General features: G+C 49.9%; 1 protein-coding gene across 1 annotated transcript in view; it reads right to left on the bottom strand.

The window, feature by feature from the left end:
• syde2 (synapse defective 1, Rho GTPase, homolog 2 (C. elegans)) overlaps window positions 1-19,115 on the bottom strand; it is a 54,004-nt gene that overhangs the window by 20,747 nt on the left and 14,142 nt on the right. The window contains exons 3-5 of the mRNA XM_080472678.1: window positions 17,206-17,545; window positions 3,837-4,960; window positions 136-262 (exon numbers count right to left, since the gene is read on the bottom strand). Coding sequence (XP_080328804.1) covers window positions 136-262; window positions 3,837-4,960; window positions 17,206-17,545 — 1,591 coding nt within the window. The remainder of the gene's footprint in view (window positions 1-135; window positions 263-3,836; window positions 4,961-17,205; window positions 17,546-19,115) is intronic.

The raw sequence follows: 19,115 nt of genomic DNA, 5'->3' as shown, positions 1-19,115 counted from the left end.
CGCTTTGTTTCTAAGAACGTAACGGTTTATTAACTCTGCTCATCATGTCGCACCACAAAGGGTTAACAGAGAGCAGGAGCAGCTGCTAATCAGTGTGTGTGTGTGTGTGTGTGTGTGTGTGTGTGTGTGTGTTACCTGTGATGACGTTGATGTCAGGGTAGGTGTTCTCGCTCAGCTCCACGGCGTGGCTGTCTCTCTCGAACGCCTCGCGGAGTTCCTTCTTCACCGCGGCGGAGCCACACAGACGGTACAGCCCCACCACCTGGACACACACACACACACACACACACACACACACACACACACACACACACACACACACACACTGACAGTGAGTTTGACGGAGTGTCTCTCCACATCAGTCTGCTTCACCTTTGACCCCAGAGCCTCGCCGACAACAATAACAGGAGGCGGAGCTTCAGCAGGAGCTGGACGCTGCTGTTCACAATGATAAAGTTTAAGCTGTGTCACAGAGAACGAGGCTCACGGCTCCAGCTCCGCCTCCTGAGCCGTAGCTCCGCCTCCTGAGCCGTAGCTCCGCCTCCTGAGCCGTAGCTCCGCCTCATGGGCCGAAGCCCCGCCTCCTGAGCTGCAGCTGGCAACTTCAGCATTCTTCACCCGACATGTCCCCACGTCGTTCAAAACCCCGCCTACACCTTAACCGTACTGTCTGGTGGGCCGGCGCCACAGTTGGGTCTGGGTGAGCTTTACCATGCCGTACCCGACTGGTGGACTGGGTCACTGCTGGACCGGTGGACTGGGTCACTGGTGGACTGGTGGACTGGGTCACTGGTGGACTGGGTCACTGATGGACTGGGTCACTGCTGGACTGGGTCACTGCTGGACTGGTGGACTGGGTCACTGGTGGACTGGGTCACTGATGGACTGGGTCACTGGTGGACTGGGTCACTGGTGGACTGGTGGACTGGTGGACTGGGTCACTGCTGGACTGGTGGACTGGGTCACTGATGGACTGGGTCACTGATGGACTGGGTCACTGGTGGACTGGGTCACTGGTGGACTGGGTCACTGCTGGACTGGGTCACTGCTGGACTGGTGGACTGGTGGACTGGGTCACTGGTGGACTGGGTCACTGCTGGACTGGGTCACTGCTGGACTGGGTCACTGCTGGACTGGTGGACTGGGTCACTGGTGGACTGGGTCACTGATGGACTGGGTCACTGCTGGACTGGGTCACTGGTGGACTGGTGGACTGGGTCACTGCTGGACTGGTGGACTGGGTCACTGCTGGACTGGGTCACTGCTGGACTGGTGGACTGGGTCACTGGTGGACTGGGTCACTGGTGGACTGGTGGACTGGTGGACTGGGTCACTGCTGGACTGGTGGACTGGGTCACTGATGGACTGGGTCACTGATGGACTGGGTCACTGGTGGACTGGGTCACTGGTGGACTGGGTCACTGCTGGACTGGTGGACTGGGTCACTGATGGACTGGGTCACTGATGGACTGGGTCACTGGTGGACTGGGTCACTGATGGACTGGGTCACTGGTGGACTGGTGGACTGGGTCACTGGTGGACTGGGTCACTGATGGACTGGGTCACTGATGGACTGGGTCACTGGTGGACTGGGTCACTGGTGGACTGGTGGACTGGGTCACTGGTGGACTGGGTCACTGATGGACTGGGTCACTGATGGACTGGGTCACTGATGGACTGGGTCACTGATGGACTGGGTCACTGGTGGACTGGGTCACTGATGGACTGGGTCACTGATGGACTGGGTCACTGGTGGACTGGGTCACTGGTGGACTGGGTCACTGGTGGTGTGGAGTCTTGATGAAAACAGACTTTACGAGCTAATGTGACGTAGAAAAAGATGGCAGACCGGCTGGATAATGTTTGACAGCTACTTTACATTATCTTAACATCATCCTTAACAACAGCCTCTGGAGACAACATGTCTTTACTTTATTTACATGCTTTAAACCGTGACAGGGTGCTTTGTTATCTCCTTTAAGAGCAAGAAACTCATATTTTCCCAGAGGTCTGATAAAACTGACTGAATGAATAAAGACTAAGCTCCTCTAAACACCCAAGTGACAGCTGGGCATTAAAAATGAAGCCTTGATGTTTCTTTACCCCGGCCTCCACAGTGTGACCCTGAGGAACTCCACACATCTGATGGCTGGAACTCGGCACCTCTGGCAGACATACCATCGTTCTCCTACATGTGTCTGTCTGGTATGTGGATAGCAGACCCGGTGGTGTGGTTGCCTCGGCAACAGGTTAAGTCAGTGGGCTGTGAATGGCAGCTCACACACACACACACACACACACACACACACACACACACACACACACACACACACACACACACACACACACACACACACACACACACACACACACACACACACACACACACACACACACACACACACACACACACACACACACACACACACACACACACACACACACACACACACACACACACACACACACACACACACACACACACACACACACACACACACACACAGTCTCTCTAACGCCTCCCCGTCCCGCCACAGCAGCTATTTGTGACTCTGGAGTGTTTCTGAACGTCGCCACAGGACAGATTAGCAGGGATTTGGCTTCGTGAGCAAGTAAACAGAAGTCACTGGACACAATGAACAACAAGTCCATTCAGAAAAATAAGTCTCCCTCTTTGAGGGGAACAGCGGTCAGTAGAAACAGGACTGGTACTTATGGTTCCTCTCCCAGAAGTAATCTAGAACCTCCATGAAGGAGAGACTCTGTCCAGAGAATCCACCAAACCAGACCCCCTCCTCAGTCCAACCTGCAGTCTCCAGACTCCAGAGTGTAAAAGATCACCAGTTTTGTCTGTGATGTTTTTTTTTTTTGTAAGACTTTATGAAAAAAAACAACAAAATAATATTGGAAATAAATGTAACTACAGTGGATTACAATATGGTGGCATCTCTTCATCTTTTGAGTTTAGAAATGTTGTTGTGAGTTTGACTGTGCAGCTCGGGACACTCTGACCCGCGGAGACCACGATCTGAGTGGAGGTTCTGTTCAGGTCCACATCAGATTAACAAGCTTCTCTCTTCCTGTCGTTCTTAAGATGTTTCCTATTCACATGGGAAACATCACGAAAACTACTTACAATGATGTAGGACATATGCCAGACCTAATGATGGCGCTGTAACTCTGCCACACGAATACACCAAAACCAGAGAAGAAGACACGGAGCATGAAAAAACTAAATAGTAGAAATAATCAAATTCATCATGTGACCTCATTAAAGCATCAGCAGCTCCTGCTCCGCCATGTTGGTGTTGTTAATGACGTCACGGAGAGGAGGGCGGGGTTATAGGTCAAGAGGCGGGGCCATGACATGAGCATTTTGAGCTAATGTGTGTCTTGTCCGTCCACACCTCAAAGCCGAGGCGGCGTTTTTAAAAATAACCCGTTTTCAGGCTCCTAAGACGCCGCTGACCATGAAATGATTACCTGAAATGGCATTGTGGTGTGGGCGGGGCCTAAAACTGCCCTAACTTTCATCCTATATGTGCTCATGACCCAAAACTTAAACCTAGATTAACTGTCACAATAAACTAACCACCATAAATTCAACAGGAACATTTCTAAAGTGGTTTGAAAAACCATAATTCAGGATTTGCTCCCTTTGTCTTGATCATAAATAAACTAGAACTAGTTAGAAAGAACTAATGTTTCTATTTCTATGTTCTTACTGGCATGAGGAGGGGTGACCCCTGGTGCACTCCAGCCCCACCAAAGGGGAGGAACTCCCCTGCAACCCAACCCTCACAGTTAAAGATGATGGAAGAGCCTCGGAGCCTCACCTGACAGCCTCTCTTCTCGATTTCGTTGATGCACTTGCTGATCAGCAGCGGCACCATCAGTCCGCTGTTCTCACGCTCCACCACCCGCCACGCCTCCACGCCGAACACCGTGGGCTCCCGGTCTGCGTCCGGCCCGCCGTCCAGCGAGTTCTGCCACTGCTCCATGAGGCTGAGCTTGACGTAGATCAGCCCCCGCGGCTCCAGCTTGACGGCCAGCTGGTGGCAGCGCGTCACCCTGAACAGCGCCGGCAGCACCACCGTGCCGTGGCAGCAGACGCGGTTGCGCCGCGGCGTGGGCTCCCAGCTGAACACCACCAGCTTCAGGTGCTGGGCGTTCTCCAGCTCGATGTTGAAGGTGTGGTCCATGTCCAGGAAGGCCGTCCGACAGGTGAGGAGGGCGGTCCGTGCCTTGTTGACCGAGTCCACCTGGATGGCGCAGTAGACGTCCCGGGAGTCGATCCGCGGAGGTTTCAGGTCTTCCGCACCGTAAAAGTGCAGACTCATCAGTCCCGAGATGTACTGGCTGCACTTGGGCTGCTCCGTGAAGCTGTAGTGTCGGAAGGCGTCGATGTCCAGCTCCGTACCGTTGAGCCTTGTGGCCCCGCCCCCTCCGTCCGGCTCCTTGGCCTTGCCCGCCTTCCCCTCCGCTGAGCCGTGCTTCCCGGCTTTGGCCAGCAGCTCTGGGGAGTCTCCGTCGCTGAGGTAGCCTCCTTTACTGGCCGACTTGGAGCCGCCGCTCTTCTTCTTGCTGAGGCTGTGCTGCGTGGACACGCTGCTGTCCAGGTGGTATCGCGAGATGACGTTGCGGCTGGCCGGCCCGCCCCCGGCCGAGGCCAGGCGAGGAGGGGCTGAGGTCTGGCAGACGGCGTCCAACCCGCTGCCGTTGACCCGGGGAGAGCTGGCCCTGGGCTCCACCTCTCGGCCTCCTCCGCCGCTCGCTGTGCCTTTCACACTGAGCTTCCTGCTGAGCTCCGGCAGCTTCTTCATCTTCATGGAGATCTTCCTCACCGTGCGCGGCGACTTGATCTTGTCTGGGAAGGACCAGTTGATGGAGCTGCTCTTCTTTGCCGGGTTTGGGCTGGAAGGAGGCGAGAAGCCGACGGCGTTGGGCAGCTCCAGAGTGTCTATGGATGAGATGAGAGAGGAGAAACTGATTAAAAGGAAAGAATGAAACCTTTTCAATTTACATTTTTCCTCAAGATGACATTTGGTGGAAATGTTTGAACATTTCTGTTGCCAAATTCTTTGGCAGAGGAAAATGTTTAGGGAGCAATCTTTGGAGTTTCCAGGGAATCAAATGGAGTTTTAAAAGTCACTGTAATCAGTGGTTTCCCTCAACAAGCCGCCTCACTGTGGTGATTACAGACAACTGGCCGGATGTCCAGTGAAGACAGACAGGAAAAGAGCTGATGGAGACCAACAGTACAGTCGCCTGGGCCGTGATTTAGCGCTCTGCATCATCCAGTGGTTAGAGTTCACATGCAAGCGACGGAGATGCAAACCTTCTTAAAATGCCTAAAATAGTTATAATAACGTCTGAATATGTTCACTGAGATGTTACTGAAGATTATGAAGGTGACCTGGTGAAAAGATTTTTGAAAAGAAAAGTGTTTCACTTTTCATGGCGACACTTTGGTGTTTAATTAGATTCATTCATTTCATCAGAAGACATTTCAGTGGAACCCCACATGTCTGGAGTCACAACTAACCTCGAGTTACTCTGCTGTTACTCAGGCTGAAATACACCCGTCTGGAGTCACAACTAACCTCGAGTTACTCGGCTGTTACTCAGGCTGAAATACACCCGTCTGGAGTCACAACTAACCTCGAGTTACTCGGCTGTTACTCAGGCTGAAATACACCCGTCTGCAGTCGACCTTGTAGGCAGACGACTGGACGTTTGGGCTGTTTGATGCAGCAGTGCATTGTTTAGTCTACAGGGCTGAAAATTGTGCGTTTAGCACGAAGAGGGTTCAATCTATCTTCTACACACACTTTAGTGGAGCTCGGTGTAGGAGGAGTGTGTGGCGGCCGGCGGGTTCGTCAGGGACAGAGTGTGACCAGTCACCAATTGACCAGAGGTCTGGTTACCTTGGAACACGTCCTGTCAAATGGTCCTGGGATTCCTGTGGCTTGGTCCTAAAAACTAACTGCACTTTCTTAAAGTTGTTGATGCCTCTCAGATGAGAGTAGAAAAGTATTTTTCTTTTCTTTTTTTCCCTAAAAGCCCATGTATGAAAGTGGTAACAGCTACATAACTGGCCAGGATTAATTGGTTTGTATTCATTTGATTTTCAAAAGATTTCAATCAACATCCCCCAATTTTAATGATAAAATACAGTCTGATGTTTTGTGTTTGGCAACCAAATAAAACAATACCAGTTGCTTAATCTGTCACCTCTGTCATCAATATGTTGCTTGAATTGAATTCTATTTAGAGCCGTCGTCAGCAGAACCCTGGTTTCCTGGTTAAAACTTGATTCTTGGTGTTGAACCTCAGTTGAAAGTGAAAATCTGGAGTTTGAAAGTTTTTCTGTTTGGACTCTTTGTTCAAACCAGAATCGGCCACAAGGGGGCGCCACCCCAGAACGGGAGGTTTAGATTGTCGTCAACTCAGGAGGCTGAAATCATAAACCACCTCTGCTAGATTTAGCTGCTAACTGCTAACCGCTAACAGGACTAGTAGAAACGTTGAACCATGTGATTTACAAATGAGCCTGTATTTCATTTTAAACCTCCGGGGGGCGCTGCTCTGCAGCTGGATGTGTGCGCACAGGACTGCTATGCTATCACCATGCTATCGCTATGCTACCACTATGCTATGCTATCCTATCACCATGACTGACAGTTCCTGCAGCCAATCAGCAGCCTAACATCCTAGCAGTCAGAATCTCTCCTGTTCTCTCTGAGAGGAAGTTGTGGGATGAAACAGGGTCAGAATGAAGCTCCAGGTTTGATTCTTTTTACTAATAAATTCTAAGAACAGTTTAAGGGAGACTGGAGACGTGAGAATAGCAGCTGATGACTCCTTTAAAGGTTTTTTGCTGAGCTTAGATTTGACCTACTCTTTTCCGATCTGCCAGAGAAAAACGGAGAATTGATGCAGAGTCAGAAATGATTTCAGAGATTAAAGAGGGACATCCAGACACTTGGCCAGAGCGTCTTTCTACATTCAGCTCTGTGTTAACAAGATGTCCTGAATGGTCGGCCTGCTGTTCTCGACACCACAGAAACAATATCTTGCTTTAAAGGTGAGGGTGGAAGATGAAAGGCTGGACTCAGAACTCAGTACCGAGGGTTTTACCCTCTGGAGGTTTTACCCTCTGGAGGTTTTACCACTGGGATTTTTTTTTTATCTTTGGCTTAAATATGAACAAAGCAGAAGCACTGAGGAGACATTTAGGTCTGACACACATGTTTGATTATTATGGATTCCTTATTCACTCAGTATCAGACGAAATAATCACTTTTATTGGCTAATTAGTTGTTGAAACCAAAGAGTGATTTTGTAAAAGAAACCAAAAACCAGCAGCAGATCAAAGTGGAAGAGGAGGAAAACAGAGGGAGAGCGCTGCTCTGCCAACATCCATGGCTCTATTTACAGAGGAGACCTGCTGTGCTATTCTGGGGGTCCGCTTGTGAAAAGAGGGGGGCAGGAGGGCAAGATGGGGGGCAGGAGCAGGGGCAGGAGCAGGGCAGGGTGTAGCCGGCAGATGAGAGCACAAAGGCGGCCCTTGTCCAGGCGCTCGAAGGGCTGGATGGTGAACCAACACACCAGCACGGCTGTTCTCCCACATTCCTCATCAAACCATGTTCAGTTCCCATCTCAGTGTGGCTGCATAGCCTCCCCTGTGACCACTTCCTGTCAGCGACACACCACTTCCTGTCAGTGACACACCACTTCCTGTCAGTGACACTACTTCCTGTCAGTGACACACCACTTCCTGTCAGTGACACACCACTTCCTGTCAGTAACACACCACTTCCTGTCAGTAACTCTCACCACTTCCTGTCAGTGACTCACCACTTCCTGTCAGTAACTCTCACCACTTCCTGTCAGTGACTCACCACTTCCTGTCAGTGACACACCACTTCCTGTCAGTAACTCACCACTTCCTGTCAGTAACTCACCACTTCCGTCAGTAACACACCACTTCCGTCAGTAACACACCACTTCCTGTCAGTAACACACCACTTCCTGTCAGTGACACACCACTTCCTGTCAGTGACTCACCACTTCCGTCAGTAACTCTCACCACTTCCTGTCAGTGACTCACCACTTCCTGTCAGTGACACACCACTTCCTGTCAGTAACTCTCACCACTTCCTGTCAGTGACTCACCACTTCCTGTCAGTGACACACCACTTCCTGTCAGTAACTCACCACTTCCGTCAGTAACACACCACTTCCGTCAGTAACACACCACTTCCTGTTAGTAACTCACCACTTCCGTCAGTAACACACCACTTCCTGTTAGTAACTCACCACTTCCTGTCAGTGACACACCACTTCCTGTCAGTAACTCACCACTTCCGTCAGTAACACACCACTTCCGTCAGTAACACACCACTTCCTGTTAGTAACTCACCACTTCCGTCAGTAACACACCACTTCCGTCAGTAACACACCACTTCCTGTCAGTAACACACCACTTCCTGTCAGTAACACACCACTTCCTGTCAGTAACACACTGCAACACCACTTCCTGTGAGGAGGGAGGAAATGGGCCAACGGCTCTGGAGGTGCAAATTCACCAAACTACCTGTGGGGAGGGGCGGAGTTCACCGGCGCTCTGAAGGGAAACACGGCAACTCAATCTGGGTGTTTCTGTGATGGTAAAGGCTGGTAAACAGTGAGGTACAGTCAGACTTTAAATATACAAGAATACAGTACATAAGCGTACTGACACTACTAATGGTGCTTTTCCACTAGTTCCTACTCAACGCTTTTCTTCTCTACTCTACTCGGCTCTACTCTTCTCTTCTCTACTTTACTCAGCCCTACTCTACTTTTTTCTTCTCTACTCAGCCCTACTCTACTCTTCTCTACTGTACTCTTCTCTACTCTACTCGGCCCTACTCTACTCGGCCCTACTCGACTCGGCCCTACTCGACTCAGCCCTACTCTACTCTTCTCTACTCTACTCAGCCCTACTCTACTCTTCTCTACTCTACTCGGCCCTACTCTACTCAGCCCTACTCTACTCTTCTCTACTCTACTCAGCCCTACTCTACTCTTCTCTACTCTACTCAGCCCTACTCTACTCTTCTCTACTCGGCCCTACTCAACTCAGCCCTACTCGACTCAGCCCTACTCGACTCAGCCCTACTCTACTCAGCCCTACTCTACTCTTCTCTACTCTACTCAGCCCTACTCTACTCGGTGGTTTTCCATTACAATATAGTACGACCATGGCGTGGGCGGAGTCATCGGAGCTTTTCCCTGTCGTGTACAACAAATTCCCCCGATATGACGTGGAACGAACATCCATTGGATCAAATAATAAATAAATGGTATATATTTTTATATATTTATTATTAATATTCCAAAATGTGGATTGTTAGGATGGTGCTTCACTGTCCGCTGTTTCGGTTTCACTGGTGCCCCTGTTAACTGGTGACTTCTGCCAGCAGCAGCTGATGTTAAAATAAGACAAACAAACGCTACGATACTTTAAACTTTAACACAAATGTGGTTAAGCAGCGTTCTCCAGGACAGCTACGGGTTCTGGTCGGGTTTTTAACATCTGCTGTGAAAAGGAGAGGCTGGAGGAAGAAGGTCACCAGTTAACAGGGAAACCAGTTAATCCTAAACACCGGTGGTATCATGGCTCAGAGACCTCCTGGTCCTGGAAGCGTTCTCGCTCCGTGGAGCTCCTGAATCCTCTGGTCGCTTCCAGATAAAGAAACGTCTGCAGCTCCTCGCTGCTCCACTGGTTGAGTTCTGAGCGTCTCTCTGGTTCTGATCGGGTTTAAAAATGGCGGCTGAACGAGAAGCCCTCTGACTCATCTGTGTTGTGACACGTCGGCCAATCAGAGGCTGCCGTCTGCTGACGTCACATTGTGTACTGGCCTCACCCCGCTGGGAACCTGGAGGAGGAACCAGGAAAGTACCTGGTAGCAGGAAAGTACCTGGTAGCAGGAAAGTACTTGGTATAACAACAGTACCTGGTAGCAGGTACTAGAAAAGTACTTGGTATGAGGTACTAACACGTATTTAGTAGCGGCGGGCTGCAACACTTCCTCTCTTATGCCCACATGTGCTTGTCTTGAAGATGTGTTCTAATCTGTGTTGATGCTTTAAATGTGCTTGAGGCCTTTTCTTTTCCTAATTCCAAAGTGTCCTCCCTGAGAGCAGTCTGAAATCTGCCTTGTTGTCTCCTCTCCTCACCTCTTGTTGTCTCTCTTTTCCCTCCAAGCTTCACATGAAATTTCATTGTACTTATTGGACAATAAAGTTTGATTGAAAAGCGTCAATAGTGAGTAAAGCGTAGTGGAGGAGGAGCCAGTGGAAAGGCGCCATGAGGTACAGTCCCAGTGTTCATTACTGCAGCTTCACTCCAGCCAGTGAAGTAACGCGACACCTCACTGACTGGGGCTGCGGGGCGATGGCTCCACACCCAACCCTCCGGGGCAATGTTCTGGGGTCAAAGGGCAAACGGCCACATTACTCTCTATGACACCTGAGCTGAGCGACTGCGTACATCCCGACACTGTGACTCACACGTACTCACTACAGTACTGTGAAATGTAAGCACGCATTAATACAGACACCACCCCCCCCCCCCCCTTGGCTGCTCGCATCACTGCCGCAGACAGGTGCAGCACGGGTCATGCAGTGTGTGTGTGTGTGTGTGTGTGTGTGTGTGTGGTTATTATGCCAGAACCCTCAGAGGGAGACTTGGATCTGCTGGTTGCTGCAGTAAAACCAGTCGTAGTCCTGACCTGATCTCAGGACCAGAACGGACCGGGGGGTGTGGTCAAACAAGGGCAGAGTAAATAAAGCTGTGAATGGCCGACTTGTCCAGTAGTTCCTCCCCCCTGCGAGGGCGGCTCGGCTCTGAGCTGCTTCCTGTCCCCCTGGCTCTACATCCCGGGTAGCGGGAGGCCTCCGGGGGGGCGGAGCCAGCCGTTTCATCCCAGTGGTTCCAGCACAACATGGCCGCCGCCCTCATGCAGCCCAGCTCTTTCTGCTCTGCTGAAACTCCTGCAGCCTCACTGCTGGCGTCTCACCGAGTTCAGCCGTCAAAACACCTTTTACTAGATATACAGTCACACTTGTTTTTCAACTTGTTGTGATTGTCCACATTGTCTTAAAAGCATTGGAAGGCATTTACTGAGACTTTTTGAAACAAATACATGACCAAGTAACTACTAATTCTAATAAATAAATGAATGAATGAATGAATAAAAAAATATATAAAATAATAATAATAATAATAATAGATTATATGTGATCAGCTATAATAATAATTATTAAATCGTAACCATAAATAAAAACAGACTAACTAATACATTATTAAATAGAATGGTATAATACGGTACAGTATGATACGGTATGATACAGTACAGTACGGTACGGTATGATACGGTACAGTACGATACGGTACGATACGGTACGGTATGACACGGTATGTATGTTATAGTACAGTACGATACGGTACGGTATGATACGGTACGGTATGACGTGGTACGGTATGTTACGGTACAGTGCGATACGGTACGGTACGATATGATACGGTACAGGTTTTCATGCGTCCCCACTGCAGTAGTTGCAGTAGTTGTGGATGGTACCGAAAGAACTGCGCCAAAGGGGTTTTCATCACCCTTCCGTTGGGGTACCCAACACTACGGAATGGGACAAGCTACAGAGCAGCCGTCTGCTGATAGGTCAGTGACGGCTGATTCATCTTCTATAAGAAGAAGAAACTTCAGCTCTGCTGTGTGCTGCAGCTTCGAGCTCGCTAACGACTGAATCAGTCAGGTTATAATCATAGTTAGCATGTAGCATGGTCGGAGTTACGTGATGCCCCTGAACGCATCACTCAGGACTGTCACCGCCACGTTGGTCCAGTTTTAACTACAGGACGGTTCAAACCAACCAACATGGCGGCTCGACTCAAACTTTCTCTTTTATTACTGAAACAGTTCAGAGGAATGTTTCTGAAAACATTTAGGGAGAAATAATCTGCAGTGGAAAAGCTGAAACGCTGGTTCACAGATGTGTGGCTTCTGTGAGGGGGTGGCCTGTTGTGGGGGGCGTGGCCTGTTGTGAGGGTGTGTGGCCTGTTGTGGGGGGCGTGGCCTGTTGTGCGGGGCGTGGTCTGTTGTGCGGGGGCGTGGCCTGTTGTGAGGGGGCGTGGCCTGCGAGTTTGACAGCTTCTTCTGGAAGTAGGAAGTCTCCTGCAGAACAAGCAGCAGAACTGTTCTTCTGGTGGTTCTGGCAGCTGCAGGGTTCTGGACTCACTGCACTGCTGCCCCTGGGCCACATTTTCAGGACTTTTAATTTATACATATATAAAGAAAAGGTGCCTTTGAATGGCAGCAAGCGGGGGTAAATCAATCTTTGCTGAAATAGGAGGGCAGCTCAGTGAACATTAAAAAAAGGCTTTCTGTTCATACAGAACGGTGAGAATAACGGGCCACTCAGGACCACAATTATGTTCCGTCAGTTGTTTTCGTAGCATGAAACACTCCAATGATGATCCAGTCTGCAAAATAAAGGCCTGGAGAGATAGCCTGGATGTAGAGGAGCTCTGTGCAGCATAATTAGTTCCGTTCCTGGTCCTGATACACTCACTTGGATAAGGTTTAATCCTAATCCCACTGGCAAAGTCGCTCAGGACGCAGAGTTTTCTTGCTGAGCTTCACGTGACGCCGGCCACAGCCAGCAGTTCCGAGCCAGCCAATGAGGATCAAGCAGTTTATCGTCCGCTAACCCAAAAAGACTCGTCAAGGATGAAGGACGAGAGCTCAAGAGGTTCAGATGGTGCATTAACACTGTGAAGGCTCCGTGACGTTTTCACAGTGTCCAGAGAAGAGCATCGCTCTTCATGAAGTGTCGTTCAGTCAGCGGATGTCAAGGTTCCGACCAGACGGACCAACCCAGTCAATGTGCTGCGGTACAGTTTGGCTTAAACCCACTGAAACCCTGGTTTCCTGGGTAAAACATGACTCTTCTGGAGTTTTTCTGTTTGGACTCTTTGTTCAAACCAGAATCAGCCACAAGGGGGCGCCACCCCAGAACGGGAGGTTTAGATTGTCGTCAACTCAGGAGGCTGAAATCATAAACAACCTCTGCTAGATTTAGCTGCTAACTGCTAACCGCTAACAGGACCAGTATAAACGTTGAACCATGTGATTTACAAATGAGCCTGTATTTCATTTTAAACCTCCGGGGGGCGCTGCTCTGCCAGTCAGAATCTCACGTGAACTCGTTCATATTCTGGGCGAAGGTGAACTGAACCTACTGTATTTCTGCCTGATGAACTTTATTTTGTAAAAAAGTCATTGTGAGCGCGCTCGTTAACAGTTTAACTTTGTTCAGGAGAGTCAGAGTTCCACGGAGCCTTCGGGGTGAAAACTGTCAGGAATACCAAGGAAACGGGATTAAAACCATCAACATGCTGCTCGTCATTGAATTATTTATTATCCAGTACATGGAAGTTCTTCAGCTCGTTCCTTCGTAGGAGTCTAGTTTTCTGTTTCCCCTCAGGACCATTAACTTTTCACAGCCATTCCTGCTGCTCTGTGCTGCCGCTGCTGCTGCAGAGCCAGTCCTGCCGCTGCTGCAGAGTCAGTCCTGCTGCTGTGCTGCTGCTGCAGAGCCAGTCCTCCCGCTGCTGCTGCAGAGCCAGTCCTGCCGCTGCTGCTGCCGCCGCTGCTGCTGCTGCTGCAGAGCCAGTCCTGCCGCTGCTGCTGCTGCCGCCGCTGCTGCTGCCGCCGCTGCTGCTGCAGAGCCAGTCCTGCCGCTGCTGCTGCTGCCGCCGCTGCTGCTGCTGCTGCCGCCGCTGCTGCTGCGGAGCCAGTCCTGCTGCTGTGCTGCTGCTGCAGAGCCAGTCCTGCCGCTGCTGCAGAGCCAGTCCTGCTGCTGTGCTGCTGCTGCAGAGCCAGTCCTGCTGCTGTGCCGCTGCTGCAGAGCCAGTCCTGCCGCTGCTGCAGAGCCAGTCCTGCCACTGCTGCAGAGCCAGTCCTGCCGCTGCTGCAGAGCCAGTCCTGCTATGAGTCAATAGAAGTGTGCGGCGTTGAGGCAGAGCTCCAGTTGGACAGTGCAGGACGTCTCTCTGTGTCTGGAGGCTTCCTGAGGCTCCATCACATATTTGTCAGCGTAGTTTAGAAAGTTCTCTGTTTGTGATCTGCAATCAGCAGCAAGTGGATCTTCTTTCCTCCCAGGAGTTGAACTCGGGTCTGCAGATGGAAACTGAACACGGCTAAATCTGGTACAAAGCATCTTTTCTTTAAGATGAATGTTTTCTGTTCATGGTCCCTGAAAAATAAACTAATAAAGTCAAACCTTTATGACCAAAGAGCCATTTTGGTGACTGGAGCAGCGAAACACGTCGAACCTTTAAAATGAGGCCAACGCAGCTTCTAAAGTCTCACATGTAGTTTTGATAAAGGTATTTCATTTGAGAAGTTTGAATTACTGTTCGGAGTAGTGCACATTACATTTGGCCTGTTTTTGTTCCTGATTTTAGAAGCCTTCTTCTTCCTTTTCAGTATTTCTCTGCAGACAATTTTGATATTTTAGCTGTTTTAACCATTTTGACACATTTTAAGCACTTTTGCATGTTTTTTCCATGATAATTTGTTTTATCTTTTATCAATTTATAGCCATGAGCTCAGACTGCTTTCAAAAATATAATAAAAAAAGTGAAATGTTTATTCACAGAGCCACTACAGAGGAGCTAAAGAGCCACATGTGGCTCCAGAGCTGCAGGTTGCAGAGCCCTGGTTTAACTAACGAGGGACGTGATGTGGAGCGATGTGATTGGACGGTCGCAGCGTCAATCAAAACAGCACAAGGAGGAATAAAAGCAATAGTTTGACCGTTGAAAGTGGAAAACAAGTATAAAAACAAATTAACAGGACTCAAGCTGAGTCTGTTTTCTTTACATTTACTGATTTTATTTTATTTTGCAGCAGGACTGGCTCTGCAGCAGCAGTAGCAGGACTGGCTCTGCAGCAGCAGTAGCAGGACTGGCTCTGCAGCAACAGTAGCAGGACTGGCTCTGCAGCAGCAGTAGCAGGACTGGCTCTGCAGCAGCAGTAGCAGGACTGGCTCTGCAGCAACAGTAGCAGGACTGGCTCTGCAGCAACAGTAGCAGGACTGGCTCTGCAGCAGCAGTGGCAGGACTGGCTCTGCAGCAGCAGTGGCAGGACTGGCTCTGCAGCTGCAGCGGCAGGACTGGCTCTGCAGCTGCAGCGGCAGGACTGGCTCTGCAGCTGCAGCGGCAGGACTGGCTCTGCAGCTGCAGCAGGACTGGCTCTGCAGCTGCAGCGGCAGGACTGGCTCTGCAGCTGCAGTAGGACTGGCTCTGCAGCTGCAGCGGCAGGACTGGCTCTGCAGCTGCAGCAGGACTGGCTCTGCAACTTGAATTCATAGCATTTCCATATGAATCTCCACACTTGAGTTACTTTTCTTTCAGTTACAAGTACTGAGGATTTGACCTACTTTCCTTCAAGGCCAGACTGATTTCAGCTTCACTGACAGATAACAAACAGGACAACGTAGATAAGACATCCCCTGGTTTGTGTGTCGCTCTGACAGACACAAAAGACCAAAATAGTTCAAAAAGAAGGTAAACGTTAACAGGCAGGAACAGGCAGGAACAGGCAGGAACAGGCAGGAACAGGCAGGACTCTGTCCCTGACGCTGTTTGTGAAAAAGAGAACGACACAACAAGCAGCTGATGATAAAAGTCACCAGGACTTTGTTATTCAGGAGGAATGTTTGAATCTCGCAGCTCACAGAACAAAAAACACATTCCACGTAGTTGCTCATCACTTTAGCTTCATGTGTCTAGTTACTTCTAATTAACTAGTTACTTCTAATTAACTAGTTACTCAAGACCTTGAAGCTGCTGTTCCCAGCTTTTAGAACAGATATCTGGACGTTGCTGTGTGACGCCGGCTTCAACGAGACGCCATAAAAATACATCCTGATGTGACTGGTAATACCTTCTAAACAGAGGAGGAAAGAGTACTTCAATATTCTACTCAAGTTCAAGTACAATTACTTTGACAAACTGTACTCGGATTGACTTCTCTTCAGAGCCCTGGTCCTACATATGCATAACTATTCCACATCTTGGTAAAACTTGATTTTACCATTAACACCTTCCAGCACATCCTTCCAATCTGGAGCAAAATATTTAGTCGGACAGAAAGAAAGTATTATGATAAAAAGTTACTAAAAACCAGGAATTCTTCACTAATAACCTGCTTTGTTGGGTATGATGCATAACAGCAGCAACTGAAATGACGGAAACTGAAGTTTCCCAAAGAGTCTGAAACAAACGGTGGAAGCTTCACACTGTGGTACCTGTTAGTTCTGGTAAAAAGAACTAACAGGTACCACTGTGGTACCTGTTAGTTCTGGTAAAAAGAACTAAATGGTAAATGGACTTCTCTTCTGTAGTGCCTTGCAGCAACCCCAAAGTGCTTTACACAGCTCATCACATTCACACACCAATGGAGGCTGTAGCCATGCAAGGCGCCGTCACCATACCGGGGCAGTTTGGGGTTCTGTGCCTTGCCCAAGGACACTTCGGCATGTAGGCAGGCAGAGATGGGAATCGAACCTGCAACATTCCGATTGGGAGACAACCAACCGAGCCATGTTGCCCCAAAATGATCAAAGTTATGATGTTGAGTTTTTCATTTCAAAAGGACAGAAGGACGTTGTCTCCTGGCTCTGGGAACCTGGACGTCCTGCTGGACCGGCCTGCGTCCAACAGAGTTTTGCTCAAGTTTCCAGGATCCAAGGTGTGCAGAGAGTGAAGGCCTCGAGACAGACGCATGATTTAAGCCTGCAGGAATCAAAATGCCTTGACTTGACTTGACAAGACTTCATCAGGAATCTCCTGTCCTGTTTGTGATACTCTTTCATTTGGAACTACACACTTTGTTCAAAGTGCTGGTGAGCAGATACAGAGTGAGCGCTGGATAACGAGGGGATGAAAACGCTTGTTGATCGGTGACACTGACTGTAATTAGTGCTCAAGGTGTGAACGACCGCAGGAATCTGCCTCCAGCATCTTGACTGGGACAAAACTAACAGCACACAGCAGCCCTCCAGCGTCAGCCGTGAAAGAGAGAGTGAATGAAAACAGCAGCAGGAGGAAGCTTGAGAGGAGGTGTGCCTCACCTGTGGCTCCGCTGGAGGCCGGCCCCCCGTCCTCCTGAGGTCTGCACGCCAGCTCTGTAGAATGTACGGCCTTCCCCTGACTGGCGTTTCCTGGACCTCCGACCAGGACCGCCTCTCCCTGCACCTCCGCCCTGCCGCCACCGGGGGTCCAGCCCGCCTCCGCTCCCCGGCTGGGCCGGCGCTGGAGCGGCGCCAGCAGAGGCGGCGGCCGGTGGGACACGTCCAGCTCCTCGTCTTCGGGAATGGGGTTGTACCAGATCTCTCCTTCATCGTCGGCGTCGTTCTCCTCGGCTGGGTCCAGGTGTCCAGGAGGGGGCGCTGCTGCCTCGCCAGCGCTGGCCTGGAAGAAGAACGTCTATTAACAACATTCTGTGCTACTGTTTGGAACCCGCTGATTCACCGTCTTGCCAAGAATCTCATGAGAAGAACGACTCTGCTGTTGTAGCTGAATGCAAAATGACCTTAAATAACATTATAAGATTGTTAACTTTGCGGGTTATACGGGTACTACTGGTGGTATTATGCCAGCTGAAGTGATTCAGATTTTGGAAGGACGTCGCAGGAGCTAGACTCTGCACTACATCGTATTGGAACATCACATTCATCACATCCAAGCATCACAGCAGTTTTTCCAGTGTGTGACTTTTCTCTTTGTGAATGAAGCTGCTCTTCAGATCTGGTTCACCTTTAAGGCTCGCATTATACAAAATCCACTCTAGAATAGTTCTCCAGCTGTACTACTCGTCCCCATACCTGGACTGACATTCCAGAAGTGAAGACAGTCTGTCCTCTCTGTCCCTGGCTTGTTTCAGGTTTTAAAAAGTGTGTTGCTCCAAGCAGCCAATCAGAATCAAACCCTATATAGTAGGAAGTACTTCCTCCTCTTCCCAAGATGGGCATGTGTGGGCGGAGCCAGTCCAGCTCACACAGACACAGCAGATTCTGAATGTAGCTCCTATGATCCAATATTTAAATGAGGAAAATCAAGGAGGAGCTAGAAACTAGTTCAGACAAGGTGGAGACGCTCCTCTCAGTAACGGCAGGCGCAGCTTCAGCCGGAGCTGGATGCTGCTGTTCACAATGACAACATTTTTATTGTTTCACAGAGGAGGTCCCGCCTCCTGAACTGCAGCCCCGCCTCCTGAGCTGTAACGCAAATTCAATGTTGGTGCATCAATGACATCACATACCTGCATCACTCACAACCCCGCCTACATTTTAATTGTACCCTATGTGGGTGCATTTTGCCTTATCATACCATACCGTACCATACCGTACCATACCGTACTGTACCGTACCATACCGGCGTTTTGCCTTATCGTACTATACCGTACCATATCATACCGTACCACATCATACCGGACCATACCATACCGTGCCGTGCCGTACCATACCGGCGTTTTGCCTTATCGTACCATACCGTACCATATCGTACCATACCATACCGGACCACACCGTACCGTCCCGTCCCGCTCCAGCCAGTACTGCGCAGTGGGACCGCGGCTCTAGCAACCTCAATGGAAACGGTGGCAACGGTTGGGTAGGGTTCTTTCGGTATAACCCACAACTTTTGACAGTGAAAACATGAAAACCGTCCTGCACCGATCTACACTCCCCGGCCACTTTATTAGGTCCACCTTGCTAGTACCGGGTTGGACCCCTTTTGCCTTCAGAACTGCCTTAATCCTTGGTGGCCTAGATACAACAAGGTCCTGGAGACGTTCCTCAGAGACGTTGGTCCATATGGACATGATGGCGTCACGCAGTGGCTGCAGGTTTGTCGGCTGCACATCCAGGATGTGAATCTCCCGTTCATCCCAAAGGTTCTACTGGATTGAGATCTACTGACTGTGGAGGCCGTTTGAGTCCAGTGAACTCATTGTCATGTTGAAGGAACCAGTCTGAGATGA

Source organism: Lipophrys pholis (assembly GCF_963383615.2).
Source record: "Lipophrys pholis genome assembly, chromosome: 10".
In the NCBI taxonomy this organism is placed as follows: domain Eukaryota; kingdom Metazoa; phylum Chordata; class Actinopteri; order Blenniiformes; family Blenniidae; genus Lipophrys; species Lipophrys pholis.
This window is presented reverse-complemented; position numbering and strand designations above follow the sequence as displayed.